This window comes from Notechis scutatus, chromosome 16 (genome assembly GCF_049901735.1).
Source record: "Notechis scutatus isolate UNSWTSFEM ecotype Mainland chromosome 16, rNotScu1.2, whole genome shotgun sequence".
Classification (NCBI taxonomy): Eukaryota; Metazoa; Chordata; class Lepidosauria; order Squamata; family Elapidae; genus Notechis; species Notechis scutatus.
Window position 1 is genome coordinate 3,310,761 of NC_142024.1, and position 22,100 is coordinate 3,332,860.

General features: G+C 44.4%; 3 protein-coding genes across 3 annotated transcripts in view; all 3 read left to right on the top strand.

Annotated features, from left to right (window-relative positions):
• Positions 1-4,431: 4,431 nt before the first annotated feature.
• Positions 4,432-8,488, top strand: FNDC10 (fibronectin type III domain containing 10). The gene has a single exon (XM_087944684.1). It carries the CDS (start codon positions 4,668-4,670, stop codon positions 5,322-5,324), a length of 657 nt encoding a protein of 218 aa, XP_087800810.1. The 5' UTR covers positions 4,432-4,667; the 3' UTR covers positions 5,325-8,488.
• Positions 8,489-12,750: 4,262 nt separating this feature from the next.
• Positions 12,751-14,090, top strand: LOC113421253 (actin-related protein T2-like). The gene has a single exon (XM_026681534.2). It carries the CDS (start codon positions 12,993-12,995, stop codon positions 14,088-14,090), a length of 1,098 nt encoding a protein of 365 aa, XP_026537319.1. The 5' UTR covers positions 12,751-12,992.
• Positions 14,091-15,759: 1,669 nt separating this feature from the next.
• The window catches only part of SSU72 (SSU72 homolog, RNA polymerase II CTD phosphatase), a 29,599-nt gene continuing 23,258 nt past the window's right edge, over positions 15,760-22,100 (top strand). The window contains exon 1 of the mRNA XM_026681569.2: positions 15,760-16,025. Coding sequence (XP_026537354.1) covers positions 15,946-16,025 — 80 coding nt within the window. The 5' untranslated portion in view covers positions 15,760-15,945. The remainder of the gene's footprint in view (positions 16,026-22,100) is intronic.

Genomic DNA, 22,100 nt, shown 5'->3' on the forward strand with positions numbered 1-22,100 from the left:
TCATTGTTGCAATAATGGGAACGGAAAAAGAGCGCAACTGGAGGCCGCTGCTGATTGACAGATGCGTAACGTGCAAAGGCAGGCATATTTATTCCAAATGGATTCATCCTTCTGCAGTTGACAGTGTGGGAACTTGTGCCAGCAAGCCATTTCAGATTCTCTCTCTCTCTTTTTTTTAAAGGGTTGAAAAATATTTGCATTGCTTTTTTTTAAAAAAAAAAATCACGTTGGGAAAACATTTGCATCTCTTAGCACCTTTCTGGGACAGTAGTTTTCAAAGGCCGAGGTTTGTATAATTATTAGGTTGAGTGACTGGGTATAAGCTGTTCAGAAATGTAGCTCCCACTAAATAGCAAAATTAGAGGTTGACCAACTTATCACAGAGCGGAGGGGGAATGAACAACAAATGCCTTTTCTTTCATTTTCCACCTTCAATCAGAGGGGAGCGAGAAAACTGGTTAAATTATTTGTACCATGAAATGTTGTAACACTGCTGGGATGGAATCTGGAAAATAGGAATCTCTTGATCTCTATGGCAATTCCCTGTGCTGGCTGGGGAATTCTGGGAGTTGAAGTCCACGTATCTTATAATTGCCAAGGTTTTGAGAAGCTTTGCACTATGGGTTGGGGAGTACACTGTGCTCTGGTGAAGGATCCAAACAGTGGCAACATTGGAGGGGGGGAAAATTCTAGATTTGGAACCCAGAACAAGGTCTGACTCTAATGGGCATATAGAACTAGAATACTAACCAATTGGATAGCCATTTGTCTGAAGTGGTGTAGGGTTTCCTGCCTAAGCAGGGGGTTGGACTAGAAGACCTCCAAGGTCCCTTCCAACTCTGTTATTTTATTCTATTCAATAATATAGTATGGCAAATATCATTGCATGATTACCAACATGGTTGAATCACTATGGAAAGCCAACACAGAACATAGATTGTAGGGATGGAAGGGGCCTCAGAGGTCTTCTAGTCCAACCCTTCCACCCTGCTCAAGGCAGGAGACCTTATACCAGAGGTCCCCAAACTTGGCAACTTTAAGACTTGTGGACTTCAACTCCCAGAATTCTCCTGGCTGGATCAAATGGTCGGCCAAGAGAAACCAGAAGTTGAATCCATATTTTTATTTCTCCGCAAGCAAATGTACGTTCTCCTCTTTGAGTGTCTGCCAGGAGACTTTATGGAAATGACCCTCTTTGTTGCTTTTAATGGGAAGGCAGTGACGCTGTACATAAGAGGGCTGGGCTGCCTGGAGGGCTCAGTGTTGGACATCAAAGGAAAAGTGTTGCAAGCAGAACAGGACTTGGGAAGGCATCAAAGTTCAACTCTGCAAAGAAGCCAGGCCCTGGGAGACCACCAAAGGCTAACAGGAGCCGGTGTCTCTAACAAGACGAGAACTTGGATTATGGAAATGCAGCTGGGCTTCCATAAAAGTGTTAACCAAGAGAGAGGAGGCCTCTTCCAAGTTTTGATTTAATGCATCCCAGGCCCTGGCAGCCCGCTATAAATAGCGCTTTCCAAACAGATTAATCCAAAGCTAATTCATCTGCCTGGCCACGTAGCGGACAAGCCACGTTTCCAATTCACTCAGGGGTTAGAGAGATGCGAGGCCTTTCACCAGCTGTCTGATCAAAGCTGACACAGTCTGGATTCAGGGTGGTTTGGCATCGGCCCTAAAACCTCTGCTGAGAAATCAAGAGCAAAGGCAGATTTTTTTTTTCCCCACTTGGATATTCCTTCTTCCCCGTCCCGGCTATCGGTCTCTTTTATAGGGCATTTGTGGTGGGAACCAACAGGCTGAGTCCCTATTTGGAGGGAATCTCAGATTTGTTCCAAATTGCTGCCAGCCACAGAAATAAACACCACAGGTAGGGTTGAGAGCCACCTTCTCCAGTCCTAGGTCCTCCGGAGGGACTGTCTGATATTTAATGTCCCTCCTAGCTGGGGAGAATGGGAGATGTAGTCCAAACAGCCCAGGTTCTGTTCCAAGTCCCCGGGAGCAGCAATCAAAGAGGATTACTGTCAAGTTTCAAAGTAATGCACGGTTGAAGAAATTTCCTGGCACCGGTGTTGAAGGCAACCCTAAAGGCAAATGGTTGAATTCCTGAACAAAGTTTACAGTTGGAATATCCTAAAAGGGTTGCAGGGAAGCAATCCGATGCCCTGCAGATGTTTTATATAACTAGATCCCTGTCTGGGACCAGGGCTAGTGAGAGTTGATATCCACATCTTTGCCAGCCCTATTTAGGCAGAGCTGCCTTTGCAAGTGACAAACTTCAGAAAAACGCTGTTGCCAGAAACCTGGCCCCAACTGGCAAAATTAATGAGCAGGTTGTTTCTGGATGAAATCCCAAGGTTTGTTGTCTTGCTTCAAATGCTTGGGATTCAATGGGGTGGAATGTCCTCCCTTTCAAATCAACCCACAGAGTTTTTAGGCACTCTCTGGAGGTATAATTTCATGCTCTCTTCAATACTGTTTTGCCAATGCTTAAAAATGTCATCCCCCCCCCCCCAGCAAACACTGAATTCTGTTGTGTACGAGTTGGCTTCTTCAGTGACTTTTTTAATAAGTCTGCATCTTGGAATCATGTTTATTGCATTAGTGGAATTGGGTCTATAGTGTGCTTTAAATCTCTGATGGGATGGATTTTATCGGCTCTGAGAAAGGAATATAGAGGGTTTTCTATCCAATTATCCATCTTTCTCTGGGAAATTTTCTTGCATGGCTTAGTTTGCACATACTGTTCCTTTGTCTTTCCACTCTGATCCTCCTGGTCCTGGCTTGTATCAGTCCTACAACGATGACTTCCCTAACTTTTCTATGGAGATTGTTCCAGATTATCTGCCTTGAACACCAACAGGCCAACTTGAGACCCTGTTCTGCAACTGAGTAACCCACAGCTGTCTTCCTCTCCAGCTAAAAACACAGCTCCAATTCTACTTCTTTTTAGACAGAAAGCTACCATTGATTTTTTTTTTTAAGGGGAGAATTTATGGTAAGGGAAAACAAACGAAGTCTAATTGGTGGGATTAGCAAGGAAGAACTGATGTTGTGAGCAATTTGGACCATCTTGGAAAAGACACATCCACTGCTAAATTTCCAGTGGAGACTATAGCTGTTTTTATTTCCCTTGCATTGATTAACCTCTTTTCATCCATGAACCTTCTGTCTGCAATTACAGCATTCTCACGACATTTCTATAACCCAGGCCGGGCAAAATGATTGAAACAAAGTCATCCAGGGAGCTTCAGGGCTGAGTAACCTTGCTCTCCCCCAGCTCAGTTTCTCAGCTTGGGTTAAATGGTCCAGCTTCAGCATATATAGCCAATGCATTTTCTTTTTAATTAAGCTCATTCTATTAGGATTCCAAGCTTAACTGGAAGTGCACATTCCCTAGGGCAAAAAGGCAAAACTTTTTTTTTGTGGGGGGAGGGAGGTGGGGCTAGAGGGAGCATAGAAGGTGTGGAATTTTGAAAGTATGTGTTGGGTGCCCCCTGGTGGTCAAGTCACTAAGTATTTATCAAAAAGGAAGGTGGGACTTTGCTTCCCACCACCTCCTAAGAAACTTTTTACCTTTCCACACAAAACTTTTTCCGCCCTGCCGTTTTTTAAGGATGCTCAGTGGATTTTCAAGCCACCAGTTAGGTAAACCAAGGATGTAAAGATGTGAACCTAGCCTTTGTCACTTGTTTCTGGATCTTTGGGGAAAGCTAAGAATTAATTCCAGAATAATGGCTTCCTTTTTTATGGGTGAAAACAAGAAAAATAACCTGGCTCTGCAAAACTCTTATTTTGATCTCACGAGCACGGTGAGTCTTTTTAGACTGAGTGGGTTCTAAATTTGGCTTCCTTTGCAGCCAAGACAGCTCGGTGTCCCTGACAAGGTTTTATTAATGTCTTGTTTGCAGAGAGCTGGCTGTTCCCCCTGCAGGGGAGCCAAATTCTGCAATGGCCTGCAAAGGCTGGCATTTTTCAAAGGACTTGGCTCCAACAGTAAACATTTCTTGGGATGGCAGCAAAAGAGAATAATCTCCTACAAGCGGAAGGAGTATCCAAGTGCGTTCACTAGGCAGTTTTTTCCCCCATTGCCTTTTTCTACAGTGTTTTTGCACTTCCCAGTCTATTTTTTTTTTAATATTTATGTTTATTGATTAATAAACGCCAGGCTTTCCTTATGGTTTCTCATCCAAGCCTTACACTAGCTCTAACCCCGCTTGGATTTCAACGCAAGGCTGGATTTGAGCAAGGGTGCAAAAGTGGCTGAGTCCACACGCACCAAGGTTTGGAGAGAAGCAGCCTTCCTCGCGGGGACTTCGGGGTCCTCTTAATGGCCCGAGCCAGCCAAGCCACCTCTACACCGGCCAAGCTGCCAAGAAACCCGGCCGCTTCTTCCCAACCCGTTGAGATACTCAAGGACGGCGCCGGGAGGCAGGTTAAGCGGCTGGCCAGGGGCGGAGTTGGCCCTCCCTCCCCGGGGCGGAGGTGCCAGGGTGGGTGCCGTCTCCAAGCGGCCACTTTGAAAATGTCCCCGCCGTTTGGCCGGCCAAGGCGAGGGCGGTCGGCGATCGTCCCAGCCTGCCGCGCCGGCTTTCCGGGGGCGGCGGCGGCGGCAGCGCCGCGTTAAGAGCACCTCGATCCAGCCTTGCCCATGCCCGGGCCCGGCCAGCATGTTGGCTTTCTGCCTCTGGGTGGCCCTGCTTTGCCCGGGCGTTTGGGGCGCCACCCCCCCGAAGGCGCGCAAAGCCCGGGAAGAGCCGGGAGGCGTCGGGGAGCCGTGGTGCCCTTACAAGGTGCTGAGCGATGACGGGCCGGGACGGCTGTGCTTCCGCAGCCCGGCGCGGGGTTTCCAGTGCGCTCCGGAGCGCTGCACGGCTCATCGCTCGCCCGGCCGCGCCTTGCTGGCCAACGTGCTCCGCAACGGCAGCGTCCTGCTGCAGTGGGCCTGGCCGGCCGAGCGGCTGGCTCCGCTGCGCGGCTTCGCGCTCTCCTGCTCGTGGGAAGGCGCCTACACGCGTTTCCAGTGCGACAGCGTGCGGCTGGGCACCGCCTGCCGGGATTACTTGCTCGCTGAGCCGCACGGCAGCGTCCGCTACCGCCTCTGCCTGCAGCCCCTCTTGGCCGACGCCAACCGCAGCAGCGGCGGCGGCGGGGCCGAGCCAGCCGAGTGCGTGGAATTCACCGTGGAGCCGGCCGGCATGCGGGACATCGTGGTCGCCATGACGGCCGTCGGGGGCTCCATCTGCGTCATGCTGGTCCTCATCTGCCTCCTGGTGGCTTACCTGACCGAGAACCTCACGCCCGCTTCGGCCAAGCGGGGCAACTGAAGCCCCTGCCGGCTTTGGAGGCAGCCTTTGGAGGGCGGGCTCGCCGTTCCCCGGCCCGTCGGATCTTCTGCCGCTTTGGCCCGATTGCTGCAGCAGCAGCAGCCCTGAGCCAGCAGCCTCCTTCCAGCGCGGGACTACAAATCCCGCAAGTCCCGGCCGGAGCTATAAAGCGCTGTAGGGGCGGCTGAGGCATTCTGGGAGCCGTAGTTTTTGACAGAAGCCGGATCGCTTCTCGGTCCCTGGCTTGGAAAGAAGAGTAGGAGTTCGAGATGATTTTTCTCTCCTTTCTCCCCGCGCCCCCCCCCCTCAAGAGTAAAGGGTTTCTTCCATTGAGGATTAGACCCCAGGCTTTTTGATTTGGCAGACTGGAGCGAGCCTGGGAAGCTGGATTGGATGGGAGACCACCAGGAGATCTCACCAGTGTAGGCTCTGGGAAGACGGCAAGGGCAAACCACTTTTGGAGCATGGCTCAAAAAAAAAAAAAAAAACTTGCCTGGGTGCATCCACCACGTTGCCGGGAGTTGAGCTGAACTCAACTTCGTATTGGCCTTTTTTTTTTTTTTTCCCCTTTTGAAGACAGGAGAAAATTCTAGGTTGCCCTACGAGGAAGGGGACGAGGGCGGCTTTCTGACTTAACAAGCCAGCTCCTTCACCTGGTCCCTCCAGTGACCTGGCTGCTTTTGGGGGGGGGGGAGATGACTTTCTCTTGAAAGGTGTGCTGGAGGTGGATCCAGAGGTGAATTGCCCTGATGCGGCAGGGCAAGCTTTTCAGTGGGTGGTTTGGATGTAAAGCAGTTTCCCACTGCAGCTTGCCCAATTTCCCGTAGGGCGTTTTCGGCGTGGTTGATTGCTGGGCTCGAACCCAGAAGCTGCTGTGTGCACAGGAAAAGGTTCTGTTCCCTGCCACGTGCATTGGAAAAGCTTTCATCTGAAATCTGAATCAACCCGGGGGAAACCTACATTTTGGGATCGGGATGTGGACTTATCCCCTGTCAGAGCTGCAAATTGTCAAGGCAGGGCTGATCTGATAAAACAAAGTGTTTTCAATCCAGGTGCGGTGTAGGAACTGTTTGCCAGTTCAGCCAAAGCAGGATCCACTCTACCTTGTCATAATATTTCAAGACTACTACACTCAAAAAAATGAAATCAAATGCTGCTTCTAAGATTCTCCCATCCTCACCCATTCTGAAAGGAGATGCATTGTAATACTGATCATTCCTTGGGCTGCAGCTATATGTAGCAAATTCCCCGTTTCCTTGTGTTTCTGCAATTATCTTGCCTTCAAATGCTTCACTTTCCTTTTTTAAAAAAAAAAAAAGTTTCAGGCTGGCTAGACAAAGATACTGAATTTCCTAGCTTCAACTCAATGTCAAAGAAGTTATATGTATCGTTCCAAGAAATTGAAACGTTTTGAGGACTGGTTTAGAGAGGATGATGATGAGTGTTTTTAGAAACATGTGCTTAGATGTTGCTGTTGCTGATGAGAATAACATCCGTTTTTCCCTGGATCAGTGCTCAGGAGAAAAATGATCAACTTTGCGCTGAAATAGTTTAACTCTCCATTGTGCAATCCTCTGAGGTGCCTACTGTGCAATCCTATGCATGCCTACTGAGAAGTAAACTTCATTATTCGATGAGTTTACTCCCAGGTAAGTGTATGTTCAGTTGCAGTAATGAACGTTAGTTAAGTATCATTGGATATCTATTCATGTACTTGTGGATGTGGAATTTAATACACTGTGAAATATGAATCAACATGGAACATAAATACTGAGCAAAATAGGCTTATTGCATAAAAGTGGCAATTACAAGTCTGGTCAATTTCAACTGTAACAAACAACAGCATTTATTAACTTATATCCCACTTTTTTCTACCATCTGGGACCCCAGATGACTAACAGAAAGAACAAAAAAGTAAATATAAGCAATTAGAAACCTATGAAAATTACATTATTAACATTCCTCTTTGGCTTTAATCTGAGCAGTTTTAATATTATTCCCTTATCGACAATCCTGATTAATACCCTAGTGTGTTATGCAGATCCAATCTATTCTGGTTTATTTAATAATTTATGGTTAAGCCAGGTTTATGAATCCAGAACTCTAGCTGTAACCTCAATTTTCGGCTGGGGATAGCTTTTAGGACATTTTTATAAAATTGTAGACAAACTACGGTACTTGATCTTATGAATAAACAAACAAACAAACAAACAAACAAATGAATAAATAAATAAATAATGAGAAAGAGTTACCGTGAAAGAAGAAAATTAACTTTGTAACGAACGACAAAGTGGGTTTCTGGCTGAAGATGTCAACATTTCACCACTGTAGTCAGTTTTGTCCTTTGGCTTCCATTCTGGCCCTTGTGTGCTGACATCCAAGTTCAAAACTGAAAATAAATAAAATTAAAATTAGGACCAACCCCAACCCCAAAGCAAAGGGCAAAAGGCTGGAGTAGTAGGAGTGATACTTGTTTTGTGTGTGCGTGTTTTTTTTTAAAAAGCACTGATTCATTCTGTAGCCTTTTTATCCTGTCTCCAGACAAAAGACTGACAGAATGATTGATATTTTTAAAAATGCAGTTTTTAGAGCTAGTTTTACAATCTAAATTCCAAAACAACCCGGAAGGAAAAGAAGATGAGCAGGGGAGGAAAGAAAGCCCAAATGCCAAAGTTAAATGTTAGAAGCACTAATAGAACTACTAGTCTTTCAGTTGGCTGCTCTGCAGGATGTTTTAAGGGCTTTGAAAACTGAGATTGTGCCACAGCTTTGAATTCTAAGAAGCAAATTCTACAACACTTGTGTCAGATTGTCATCCTCTGCTGTACCCCACTGCTTCTGTGATAGCTCCAATGTAGCCAGGCTATGTTAATCATAATCCTGTACCTTCAGGCTGAATCTTGTCCTCTGCTTTTCCCAGTTTTTGTTCTACAGGATAACCAAACTCCTCCATTACTGTAGTCGCCTTTCACTAGGCGAGTTTGTGCGCTTTTAGATTTGATGTCCACTCATTCTTTCCCCTTGCGTTCCCAGTGGAAACTGAGGAACAAATGTGTTGTTTGTTTTATTATGGTTGCTGCTATTTTTTTTTTAATAAATTCCTTTGAGGAGCAAGGTTTTTCTTTGTCACCATGCAACATGAAGGAATGGGTTGAGAGCCATGTGCAGCTCACTGGCTCCCAGGCCTCTCCATCAAGAACAAATAAAAGTGAATTAAAAACAGAGTATGGGTCAACTTTTTTTTGTTTGTTTTTGCACAGTTACATCATAATCCCAGGTTTACAAAAGATGGGGCTCAGGTGCATCGATATGGATGTGGTTGCTCAAGTAATATTTGTAACAACAATAATAGAACAACTTGAGGCTGTGTCCTATGTTGGCTTGTGCTGGATACCATAATCTCAGATTGTAGTCTTAACTTCAGGTAGGGTATAGATCTACTTCCTGTTCCTGTCTACAGACTGGTATTTGAGCTTCCATCTTCTCATTTTTCTTGAACTTGGCTCCTCAGGTTTAACTTGGCCTCTTCTCTAGCTCACCTTTGGAGTTCTGTTCCTCCCACTTCCAAAAGAGCAAGGAGTTTGTTCATGCTCCAAAGAATTCTGGTTCTCGGACTGTACAGTACGTTGCTCTGAAGATAGCAGAGATAGGACACCTGATGATGTTTCCATGTATACCTCAACTGCATGTTGAAAGCTCACCCCTCAAGGAAAAAGTCTGATCATCCAAACTTGACCTTCAACTTGATAAGAGATGAATTTCACTTTATGTTTGAAACACTTTATGTTTGTTTTATGCTGCCCAATAAGTAAAGCATGGAGACTGGAAGAAGCCTGCAAGGAGAAAAAAAAATCAGAATTTGGTGTATGAATAGTCCTGGGGAGAGTGTGTGTGTCTGTTTATGTCTTTCTGTTCATAGGCAGAAGGTGCTGGGAAGGGGAATAAAAGCAGTAATTTACCAGGGAAGCAAATCAGAAATTGGCAGCTACTGAACAGAGAGATAACTCCCTGCTCAACAGACCAGCTTCCAAATCTATGCTGTCTCTCAAAATATATAGCATGATTGATACAGATTTCCTCCAGCAAGGAGCTTAATATATTTAAAAAACAACTATCACTAGCAAGAAATTTTAAGCAAAAAATATATCCTTATTCACTCTCCCCCCACCCCTTCTGGTCTACCTAAGTGACTGTAAATAACTTTTTTCTCTCTTTTGTCTCTCCTTGTTCCCTCCCCTTCTCTCCAAATGAAGGGTTTTTTCCTTAAAAATGAGAGGGGGGAGGAGAAGAGCCAGGATGGGGAAAGAGGAAGAAAGCACCTTCCTCGTCCTATTGACAAATAGAAAACAGGATGGGAAGGGAGATCTATTTTTAAATCGGATGATGAGCACGTGTGAGGCAGGAATAGAAATGCAACTGCACCAGACAGCTTTCTCAGAGAGCTGTAAATAAAGGTGCACAACCCCCTCCCTCCTTTCCTTCAGTCCCAATTGCCAATTCAGGCAAAGGAAAGGGATGGGTAAAAATGAGATAGATAGATAGATAGATAGATAGATAGATAGATAGATAGAGAGAGAGAGAGAGAGAGGTTGGGGGAGGATTTAGGGGTCTGGTCAGAATGATTTAAACTGGCTCTTTTGAGATGATATATATCTTATTATTTCCTTGATTTCAAAGTAGGCTAAACCAGCTCTGCTCTCTTTGGGAGGCCTGTTAATAGTGCTGAATGGGAGTCCTGCTTAATTCCCTCCCTCCATCATAAGTGTATATGTGGAGGGCAGGGATAATTCTTCTGAAGCATTCCACATTTTAGATTTGGGACTTCGTGGTTAGCTACATAGTTGTGCAAAAAAAAAAGTCAAATATTATGCAAAATGCAGTGGATGCTCATTTTGTTAAAACTGCTCAGCCCTTTTGGTGAATTCATGGCTACATACAGATGGAGGTACTCTTGCTAGGTTGCCTTTCCCTTCTTCACCAGATAGTCTTGATTTACACTAATAACTGTCACTAGTAACTAATAACACTAATAACTTTTTTTAAGGTGTGGCAGCTTATTAAAATGAAAGTGGGCATTTGTGCATTATTGGAATATATCCCCGCCCTCAAAAAAGGGCCATTGAAAATCTTAACGAAGATGGATACAGTCTTAAGATTTTTAACTTTTTCTTTTCTCAGCTGACTAGAGAGAAACTTAAGTTCCGGCAAGGCAAAGTCAAGGGGGGAGAAAGCTAGGAAGGCTAAAGGAAGCAAGGCAGAGTTTGTGTTGTAAAAGGCTTGGATCCAAGAGAGAAATAAGCACCATGGATAGCTCTGGGTGCCCAAGCTGTGCATCAATCCTGCTACATAGGAAGTCCAAATGTTGCTTCATCAACAAATTAAAAAACTGATCACAAAGAAACAGACCCTCTTAGGGTAAAAGCTGGCACATCCTTCCTGTTTGTTTGTCATTGTGTGTGCCATTGCTCCCGCCCTTTCCCTGCCAATCACAGCTCCTTTTGCCAAATGGAACAGAGTCAAGAGTTTATTTACAGCTTCTCTTTGCACCGGTGCCTTTGTACTATAATTGGAATTGCCAAGGGGGTTTTAGTAGGCAAAAGCTCACCCCATCTTTGTTTTGCTATGACTTGCATTCTGCTGGAGCGCAATGGATGTAGCGTGATCATTTTTACAAACACAGCTGTTCGGACTGTGGCTTCAAAGCAGAACAGGTAGTCCCTGAGTGACAGCAGTTAGTTTGAAGTAACAACGGCACTGCAAAAAATGACTTGTGACCATTTTACAAACTTATGGCCGTTGCAGCATCCCCCATTGGGGATTAACTTTTGGATGTTTAACAGCTGGTTCATATTTTATGACGGTTGCAATGTCCAGTGGTCAGGTGACAAGCATTCTGGCAAGCAAAGTCAATTGGGGAAACCAGATTCACTTAATAACCATGTTACAAATTTAACGACAGCAGGGATATTCACTTAACAAATGTGGCAAGAAAAGTTGTAAAATGGGGACAAAACTCACTCAACACATTGCTCACTTAGCAACATAAATTCTGGGCTCAATTGTGGTCCTATGTTGAAGATTATCTTTAGTACATCCATCACAAAAATCTGGTGTTACTTCAACTAATCCCTCCTTCAAAAACCTATGCTTGGAGGGAGCATTTTTTTTAATCCTCAGCTACCTATATTTCCCAAAGCTAATAATTAAAACTTTTAAGTAGGTATGTGTGGGGTAAACACTGCAAGATTTAGCTTTGGCCTTACAAAACACAGGCTAGACCAGAATTCTTTTCATTCTTCTCATTCCAAAGGGATTCTTTGTCCTCGTTTGGTTATGGCTGTCCATATTTCCTGGAGGAATCAAGAAGAAAATGGTGTTTTCTAACTAGTGAGCTGTTTTTTGTTTTGTTTTTTAAGAAAGCTACTGGGATCAGAGGTGGGAATCTTGTGTGCTATGCAGGGATCTGCCAGCGAGCCTCAGTGTTATTAAAAGCTTTATAGGGGTTGATTTGTGCCTTTTGCATCTCTTTGAAATGCAGAGCTGACCAGTCCCATTTCTTCCCTGGCCAATTGACAACCTTAGCTGGAAAAAGAATCCATCCTTACTTTTTTAACCCTTTCCTTCCTCCCCCCTCCCACGTTTTTTTTCCCCCCTGCTCCAAGGATTCAAATCTTTACAACATTTGACTGCCATCTAGTGGAGTCAAGATCTGCTATTCACAGGGAAATTAGAGATGAGAAGTCTCAAAAGAGCACCAAAAGAGTTAGGATGGTGAATCAGGACTGGAAAAACCTAGATTTGAATATGATTTTGGCCATGGAATCTTAGAGGTTGCTGTTCTTCCTTTCCCATGCTAAGATTCTGCAAAGAGAGAAATTCTTCTTCCATACAGGACTCAGTGTCTGATGGAAATATTTCCAAATTTATTAAACGGGGGGGGGAATCTTTCTCTTCTTAGATCCGTTCATATTTGTTTTGTGACATCTTTGGGATTTTCCATAGTAGTTCCTGACTACATCCAATAGCCCCCAAACTCAGAGCTCTGCTGTGTTAATGATCTTCAGCATTTGATATTCAACAACTAGATCAATTTATTTTCGGTTGCTGCAAAGCATGGGGATGGAATGTGCTGCTTGTTCACACCTATGTATCTTTCAACTCCACCTCTGAAGCATGGCTAAAATATTTTGTCTGTTTAGCAAGTAAATGAGTCAGAATCTGTTTAGGAGAAAATTCCTGAATGGGGCTAATGGTGTTTAGAAAATTATTTTAATTGCCTGCCTATATTGTGCTATCATGAAAGACGTTAGAATTTAAGAAGATTTTAAGAAGAATTTAAGAAGCACGGTCAAGATAGTTAAATTCCACCTCACTGCTATTTCCAGGATTCTTCAGGAGAATGGAAATTTAAGTCAGAGGCAGGCAACCTGCTGCCCTCCAGAAGTTCTGGATCAGCTTCTATTAGCTTCAGCTAGTGCCAGAAATAGACATGGTCCAAAGCTTCAGGAGTTTGCCAACTTGTTTGTTTAAAGGAGCAAACTGGGGCAGAACCTGTCCATTTGTGATGTCAAATACCTGAGAATGTTTCGTTATCTGTCATTCTGGTGAGAAAAAAAAACACCGCCCAGATCTAAATCCTACTATTTGGGCTCCTTCAACGGCAGAGCCATGATGAATGTCAAAGTCTTACAAACCCCAGCTGTAATAATTGATAATGGATCTGGGTCTTGCAAAGCTGGGATTTCTGGGGGAACTGAACCGAAGTGCATTGTCCCAACCGTTGTTGGTCGTTTCAGAGAGAGACCAGATAAAATTTATATTGGGGGCAGAGCCCTGTTCAAGAAAGGGGCCTTGCTGAGTTATCCTGTGGAACGTGGGATTATTTCCTGTTGGGATGATATGGAGAAGCTGCTGAGATATATCTACAGATATGAACTTGAAGTGAAGCCCAGTACAAGGCCTGCGTTTCTTTCAGAGCCCCCCAGGAATCCATTGAAGAATCGGGAAAAAACCACAGAGCTGATGTTTGAAAGCTTTAAAGTTCCAGCTTTGTACCTTGCGATCCAAGCTACTCTAGCTTTGTACACTTCGGCTCGTACCACTGGTTTGGTGCTGGACAGCGGAGATGGAGTAACCCATGCTGTCCCAATTTATGACGGATACTGCTTACCTCATGGGGTGTCCAGGCTCCCTCTGGCAGGAAGGGACGTGTCAAACTACTTGGCCAATCTCCTGTTGGAGAACAAACCTGGTTTAGTGGCCCGAGCCAAGAAAGCCACGCTGAGGCTCATCAAAGAGAATTGTTGCTACGTGGCTTTGGATCCCAAACAAGCTCAGAAGAAAGTGGAAGAGATTATGAAGCTGCCCGATGGGAATACCCTCAAAATCCAACTGGATCTCTGCCAAGCGCCAGAAATTCTTTTCACGCCCAAGACCATCAGTGTTGAGGCACCAGGCATCCATACCATGATCACCAGGAGTATCCGGAAATGCGACCAGGACATTTGGGCTCCTTTATATGGGAACGTGGTCCTGTCAGGAGGGTCATCTCTTTTCCAGGGCTTAGATGAAAGAATCTTTAAAGAGATCGAGCATCAAGTCCCAAACGGGGTTCCCATACGGATCATCACGCCCCCAGAAAGGTCCTGCGCAGCTTGGGTGGGCGCCTCAATTATTAGTAACTTGGTATCTTTTCAACCGATGTGGTTTACGCGGGAGGACTACAAAGAATTTGGGGTGGCTGGGATTCACCGGAAGTGTTTTTAGGAAGGCCAGCATGTCAAATTCTGCTGACGAAAACATAGGAAAAGTGTGTTTAATGGAACCGAAAGCAATTTTTTTAAAAAGCTGATTTGGGAGATCGTTACAATGATTAAAAAGTGCACGGAGGACAGTCAGTTGAGCAACTTGTCTCTTGGTTTTGAACAAGGTCTTCCTGTTGGGATTATTTACATCTGCTATAGCCTTGTTGGAGAAGAGGGGTAGCTTTCATTTATTATTTGAGAAAGGGGTCCAGAATGTGAGATATTTTTTTTTCAGGCTTCTTCCAGCTTTTGTTTTTTATTCCTACCAAGAGGAAAGTGAAAATTCACAAGAAAGGAAAGGAGAAGAGCAATTTAATGTTTTCTTAACCCTGATGTCTTAAAAAACGGTTTTTTTCTTTTTCAATCTTCCAAGTGGAGGATTTTACAGTTTGAAGGGCTGGTAAAGTTATATTACAGGCACTGCAGTTAAATTTCTCTGGCGCGTTTTCTAAGGATGCTTGAGCCTACATTTTAACAAATCTTGGTCTGGTGTTGCTGAAAAGCTTGGGAAAGAAGCCCATTTTTTTGGTAGATGCACACCAACACACCATCCTGTATGTCCAGGTTTGCACACAGACAAGCCAGCCACGCTACAACCTAGCACTGATGTTCTCCTCATGGAATAAACCATGTTGTGCATTTATAAACATGGCTTGTTCAAGCCAGTCCCTAAACTAACCATGAAGGTCGACGCCACACACTAAGCTCAAGTGGGCTTGGTTAGTTAGTTGGTTAGTTAGTTGGTTAGAGGTGGTGTGTAGAATCAAGATATTCAATATTAACTCTTTAACAATGGCATTCACACAACATACTAGTTTTGGTCAAAACTGAATCTGAGTCTTTTTTTAAAATAGTTTAACATGATGTAAATATAAATCTGGGTTAGTTTGACACTTAGTGTCCAAAATAAGTAGAAAGTAGGCTTGATTTTCATGCCTGGGATAAGCGTCTTGTGTGAATGCAGCCTCGTTGTATTGAAGGGAAGCCAGCTTCAGAGTTGGACCTGTGAGACCATAACTCGGGGATACCTAGCCAGCATGGGAGGTGTAGTCCCCGCTCCTCTGGAAGGCCCTGTTCGAAAAGAAAGCCTGTCAGGAATCTTCTACCCGCTTTTCAGGACTCCATTTCTTTGCGTTTCCCTGAGGTAACAGCAAGGGGTCATGGGAAATGTATTTCCTGCGGGCGGCGAAAAGGCCGCTTCGGGCCGAACGCTCGACGGTCGCCTACAAATCCCAGAATGCCTTGAGCGAAACGACGGCGGTTAAACGGATTATGCATGGTGCGGTGTACAACAGCTGCTCCGCGGCCGTTAGGGCGGCGCTGTTTCCCCGCCTTTAGGCCTTTTCCTTTTATGGAGCGCCGGAAACGGCTTCCATCATACTCTAGAGAAGCGAGTATGGGAATTATCTCCCATAATCCCGTTTTTCCTCAGACCATGCTGAGGGATAAAACAAACACACATAAAAAAACCCCGCAACCTTATCTCACGGAACTATAACCAACGAAACGTGAGGAGGAAGTTGGACGGCCGTTCTGCCCTTTCCCCTCTATGGTTTGGGGGCAACCCCGAAGAGCGGAAGTGAAAAGGACGGCGGAAGGGCCCAACACGTCGCCGGGCCCCGCCTCTTCCGCTCTGCGCGGCCGCCATTTTGTTTGTGAGGGAGAAGGAGGAAGCCGCTGTCGTCGCCGGGAGGAGCAGTCCTGTCTTTCCCCGCCGCCGTCGGGAGCGTCGCCGCGGGCCCTTCGCCGGCCCCCACCCCTCCCCAGCCCCTACTCTCTCTACCTCTTGCCGGGGGGGAGCGCCCCGCCAGCCAGCCATGCCCTCTTCGCCGCTCCGGGTGGCTGTGGTTTGCTCGAGTAACCAAAACCGCAGCATGGAGGCCCACAATATCCTCAGGTAACGCCACGCCCGCCACCTTTCCACAACTACACGGGCCTCTTCCCCTCCAGGAAAAGGGGTGCGGGGTTGAATCGGGCAGGGAGAGACCCTGGTCGTCGTCCCCGGCTTCTCCATAAAACATGACGCCGTTTAAAACACTGGGGCGAGGGAGTCCTTCTCCCTTCGGTCGCCAGGAAGAGGAATTTCTCTATTTTATTTTTATATTTTTATTTAAAAAGAGCAGCCAGCAATGCGGGGTGTTAATCCCAAATATCTGCAGCCTCCCCCGGCCTGGTACCCTAAGAACGTGTTTTTTTATTATTTATTAGAATTATATGTAATATAATTATTAATTATATATGGAATATTCCAATAAATAAATGTGCTTATTAGAATTCTAATATATTTGTAGAATATATTTATATTAGAATATATTCTAATAAATATAAGTATTCTAATTATTAGAATTCTAATCAATTATATTAGAATTATATAGCTCCTATTGCTTTAGGAGCTAAGGGGTGGTGTACATAGATCCCCCCTCCTCCTATTTGCCCCACAACAACACTACTATCAGGTAGCCAAGCTGGAAGAGGCCCTGCCCTGAAGTCATCCATTAGGTATGTATTGGGGCTGCGGTTTCTTATCATGCTTAGCTGCCTCTGGATAAATTAAGATTTTTTTTTTAATGCACTCACTCAACAAACATTTTGCCCCTTGGTACATCTCAGATGCTTCTGGTTCAAATTTTCGTTCTCCCCCATTTCCTCTTCGGCCTTTGGATTAAGGAACTGCCCTAATTCAAAGACCAAACAAGGAAGCGGGGATAAAATCAAGGCAAATTCAACTCAACGGTTTTAACTCCCTAGTCAAGACTCTGGATTGATAATCCGTTCAGGGGCTGAAACACCCCCACACACACACCTCTTTACTATCTTAAATGCTGCTACTTGGATTGGACGAAGGTAAGAGTCCCTGGATTTGAATTGATATTGGGGTGGTTACACAGGCACATCCATGTGTAGATATTAATCCCCCCAAGGTGTTTCTGATTTCCTGCCTTGCATTTCCTAGTGGCTTCTCCTCCAAATAATAACCTGATTGACTCTGCTTTGGTTTCTGGGATCAGCCACAAAAGTCTAGACACCACAACGTCTTTTATCCCTGTGTTGCCTGGAATTCTGCACTTCTATATCTGTTGTTACATCTCCCATCTTCCCCAGTCCATGCTGGCTAGAATAGTGTTAACAGTCCAGAATGAGAACTCTTCTAGACACTGAGAGATGGTGGGAGAAGAAAATTATAGCTTGCGGTCAGTTTATATTTGCTTTCAGGAAGAACTTTGCTAGAGAGTTATGTTTTCCCTTATTCTATTAGAGGCTTATTCAGTGCCTCTTTTAAAAAGAAACCACTTCCTGACATGTAATGGCTGTTCAGTTTTGGGGTGGAGCTTCCTCTAGCATGACATAACGATTATGGCAATTTTATCTTGTCCTCCTTTAAGTACATTAGAGGAGAGAGTCAGATTTTAAAACTATTTTCAACTGTTTATGTTTAGGAAGTAGAGTGGTACATTTATTGTTTAAAATCTTGCCAGGTTTCTTTCAGTCTTCCCGGCCCCCAGCTCTACCATGTAAATACCAATTTAAAGGAAAAGGCACTCGTTGCAATTTAAATACCACTTCCTTCTGTGGAATTTGTAGTTCTTTCCTTTTCAGATTCGTATCTAGGCCCAGCATATTCTCTGTTCTCAGCCCCTCCCTTCTGACAAAGTTACTCAATATTGTATAACATTTTGTTTGCTTTAATGTTGTTCAGAAGACTTCCTGTGCATCACTTCCTTTACAAGAAAGCTTGCAATATATGCTAACCACAATTTAAACCGAGTCACTGAGAAGAGGTGGGGGTGGCAAGCACTTCAGACTCTGAAATTCCAAACCATTCAATTTTATCTTTTGGTTAAAAAAATCCCTAATTCAGTAAAGACTGTAGAGTCCTTGATGCTGTCTGAGCTTGGTTGTTTACTTGGATATTTGGATGTTACCTGCCCCCAACTAGGTAACATCATGAAATATTTGCACGCAAACAGCCAAGCTCAGCACCATGGGCTCTGCAGTTCAACCCTGAGCTACAAATAATTCTCTTCTGTTGACATCAGTAAGGACTGGGCATGTGAATGCAATGCTGGGTTTAGTTGGAAGAGATAAAATGGAGGGTGGGAGGAATGGAAAGGAATATAAATAGTCCTCAACTTACAACAGTTCTTTTAGTGACCAAAGTCACAATGGCACTGAATAAGTGACTTATGACCATTTTTCACGCTTATGACCGTTGCAGCAGCTCCATGGTCAGGCGATTAAAATTCAGGCGCTTGGCAATCATATTTATGATGGTTGCCATGTCCCTCGATCAAGTGGTCCCCTTTTTCGACCTCCTGACAAGCAAAGGCAGTAGGGAAGCCACATTCGCTTAACAACTAACTTGACTGCAGTGATTCACTTAACAACGGTGGCAAGAAAGGTTGTAAAATGGAGCAAGACTCAGCAAATGTCTCACTTAGCAACAGAAATTTGGGGCTCAGCTATGGTCCTTAGTTGAGAACTACCTGTAATTTGGAGAAGGCCATAGCTGACTAGAAAGCTAAACACATTTGCTTAAGCAATGGCAATCACAGTCTATCCAGAGCCAGCTTCTAAGTTAGGACAGTGGGAGGAAGACTCATAGGTGATGATTTACAGACCATTTAGCCTTTTCTGTTTTAGGAAAGATGTGTCTGAGCTTCTCAAAGCCGGATTTTTTTTACCAGAGAGATTGTTTTGGCAGTTTCATGAGTTCTAGGTGTAAAGCTTCGCATTTCTCCTATGGGAATCACTTGAAACAACCATGTGATTTGGTCAGCGTTACCTAATTTTGGAACTGGTTTGTTGAGTATTTGGGTGCCAGCCTAGGAGAGCCTTTGAATCCAGGATCTTCTAGCCTGATTCTTGCTCTAGTTTTGTTTTGTTTCATCAAGAGACTCTTCCTTTTTTTCCTTTGCAAATGCAGCATTACAATCAGCAAAATCCGTTCCCAAATGCAATGTTCTATTAGAACTTCTAGTATACACATAAGGCTCCTGGGGGCTGATTTGTCACCACAAATTTACAGTGAGGCTGCCAGTAAAATAGCTATAGATGATATAATGTGCAATTATACTTTTGAAGAAATGCCAGCAGAAACCAATCACGTGGAATGTATGCATGTGTGTCAGACTTCCCAGCCAACGCTAGTAAGGAAGTAGCTCCCACAAAGGAATGGCTGAGGATTTTTTCTCCTGAAGTCATCTATTGCTATTATTCTCATATTTGCTTCATTAAATTGCTTTGATATGTGATCATAACCGAGTAATGTGCAGTGGATTGAGGGAAATAAGAAGGAAAGGTTAGGAAACCTACAATTCAGAGGCCAAGTCTACCTGCTCTGGGACTCTGGGACCTGTTGTGTGGGGAAACCTGGTGTTTATTTTTAATATACATCTTTGGGCTGATCCAGAAGAAATGATTGACTGCTTAACATGGAAACATTCAATGAAGGAATACCATTAGCCCCTTTCAAATGTTTCCCTTTCCAGGTGTGTTGGACTACAGTCTTCATCGCTCCCTGCCGGGAGAATTAAAATCCCAACACACCTGAAGGGGAAGCTGCCATGTTGGAGAAAGCTGATCTAACACACTGGCTTAATGTTAGGTATGGTTAAATAATCCGAAACGGCAGAACAACTGCTTCTGAATAGTGACCCTATATTTTGGTGGGCGGATGGGCAGAAACAGGAGTGGTGCAGTGGCGTAGAGGTGGAGCTCTCACCTCACAATCAGGAGGCTGTGAGTTCGATCCTAGGTAGAGGCAGATATTTCTCTCTCTGGGCACACTGCTGAACAAAAACTCTGCATTGGCAACAGGAAGGGCATCCGGCCAGTCAAACTCTGCTAGCTCCATTCAGTTGCCTAGACTCCACCCCGCAAGGGATTATGGGATAGTTAAACAAAGATGATGATGATGAGCAGAAACTTAAGTTTACTTTTCGTAAAGCTCTTCTACAGAATCCCTGCCTCTGATTGACCCTCCTTTCTTCTAGTGCCACGAGCCCAAATTCAGCAGGACTCTGTGCTTCAGAGACAAGTTGCCAATTCCTCTAGAAATCCCTCTCCCTTCGCTTAGATTTGATCCTGGCCCCGTTGTGGGTAGATCATTGCATGTCCTAGCCCCAGTCTGAAGTGCTTGCTGGGTTTTGATGCACACATCAGCCTTTTAGTTCTCCTGCAAGTCCTTTTGGAACGACAAACCAAGAGAAATTAGAAACGGAAGATAATGAGACTTCCCTCCGATGCTTGTATGAAAGTCCAAGGGGTGGGATGAGATTCCTGGTTGTTATTCTCTGTAACGAGCCTCTATCCCATCCTGCCTTGAGAAAAGCGGCTTAGCTGATTCATCAAGATATTTCAGGATTGGCCCTTCCTTAGCTGCAGGGCTGATGATTGGTCGCCTCTAATGGTTTCCACCATTAAAGGCAGCCATTCGCTCTGTTTCTGGGCGAGGTCTTAAATTGAAACTGGTTTCGGTGACTGCTTGGCTCAAGAGAAAGCAGATTGTCCCTGCCTGCTTGTTAATCATTATTATCTGACAACTCCTTGCCCAGTGAATTCCCTTGTCGGGAAGTTGGCTTCTTGGCATTATTTAAGAGCAGTTAAATCCAAGTTTTGCATCTCGAGCGTCTCCGTCGGTCCTTGCAAACGTTTTAACAATATTGCTAACAATTCAACAGCTCATACAAAGACCCATCTGCCTCACTTCTGACCTAATGAACAAAACAGAAAATAGATCAGTCCTCGGACTTACGGCTGCAGTTGAGGCTAAACTTTCGGTTGCTAAGTGAGACATTCGTGAAGTGCGTTTTGCCCCACTCGGTGACCTTCCTTGCCCCAGTTGCTAAGTGAATCTGGCCTCCTTATTGACTTTGCTTGTTGGAAAGTCACAAAAGGGGATCACATCACACACACACACACACAGGACAGGGCAACCGCCATAAATATGATTCACTTGCCAAGTGTCTGAATTTTGATCACCTGAGCATCGAGATGCTGCAATGGTCATAAGTGTGAAAAATGGTCATGTCACTTTTTTTCAGTGCTGTGGTAAGTTCAGACGGTCACTAAATGAACAGTTGTAAGTCGAGGACTATCTGTATATCTCTTACCTCACAAAAGTGGTTTTTACTTGCCCCAAAACCAGTGTTGTGTTCTTGACTGTCTTGAGAGAAAACTCCCTTTCGTAATTTTTTTAAATGTTGTTTTTCAAGTTTGAGAACATTCGGTGACTTGCTCAGGAAATACCAATTTTCCTTTTTTTTTTTTAAATCCCGGTGTTCTTTAAATGCTGCTTTCTGATCCAGATGGCACAATTCGTTTTGAGAGCAGTAATACTTTCAGTATATTAGCAGAGAATTGGGAAAAAAGGTTCCTTAACAAATTCTGAAATTATACCCTTTTCTTCAAATTCTACGTGTGTGTGTGTGTGTGTGTGTGTGTGAGAGAGAGAGAGAGAGAGAGAATAAATCTCTATTTCTTTGGTGACGTCATGGATGTTGAACTGATAAGCCCAAACTACTTCAGTCACCCCAATGGAGACTTTTTATTACGCATTGGGGAGGATTGTCTTTATCGAAGCAAGCTTTGAAACACTCAAATATAAGCAAATGTATACATACTTGCATTGAAAATGACCAATACAGGTAGTCCTTGACTTACAACAGTTCATTTAGTGACCATTTGAAGTTTCAGCGGCTCTGAAAAAAAGTGACTTATGACCATTTTCCACACTTCTGACCGTTGAAGTGTCCTCATGGTCACGTGATCAAAATTCAGAGGCTTGGCAACTGACTCATATTTACAACTGTTGCAGCGCCCCAGGGTCATATGACCCCCTTTTGCGACCTGATTGGAAAAGTCAATGGGGAAGCCAGATTTCACTTAGCGACCGTGTTACTAAACAACTGCAACGATTCGCTGAACAATTGTGGCAAGAAAGGTCGTAAAATGGGACCAAACTAAGTTAAGA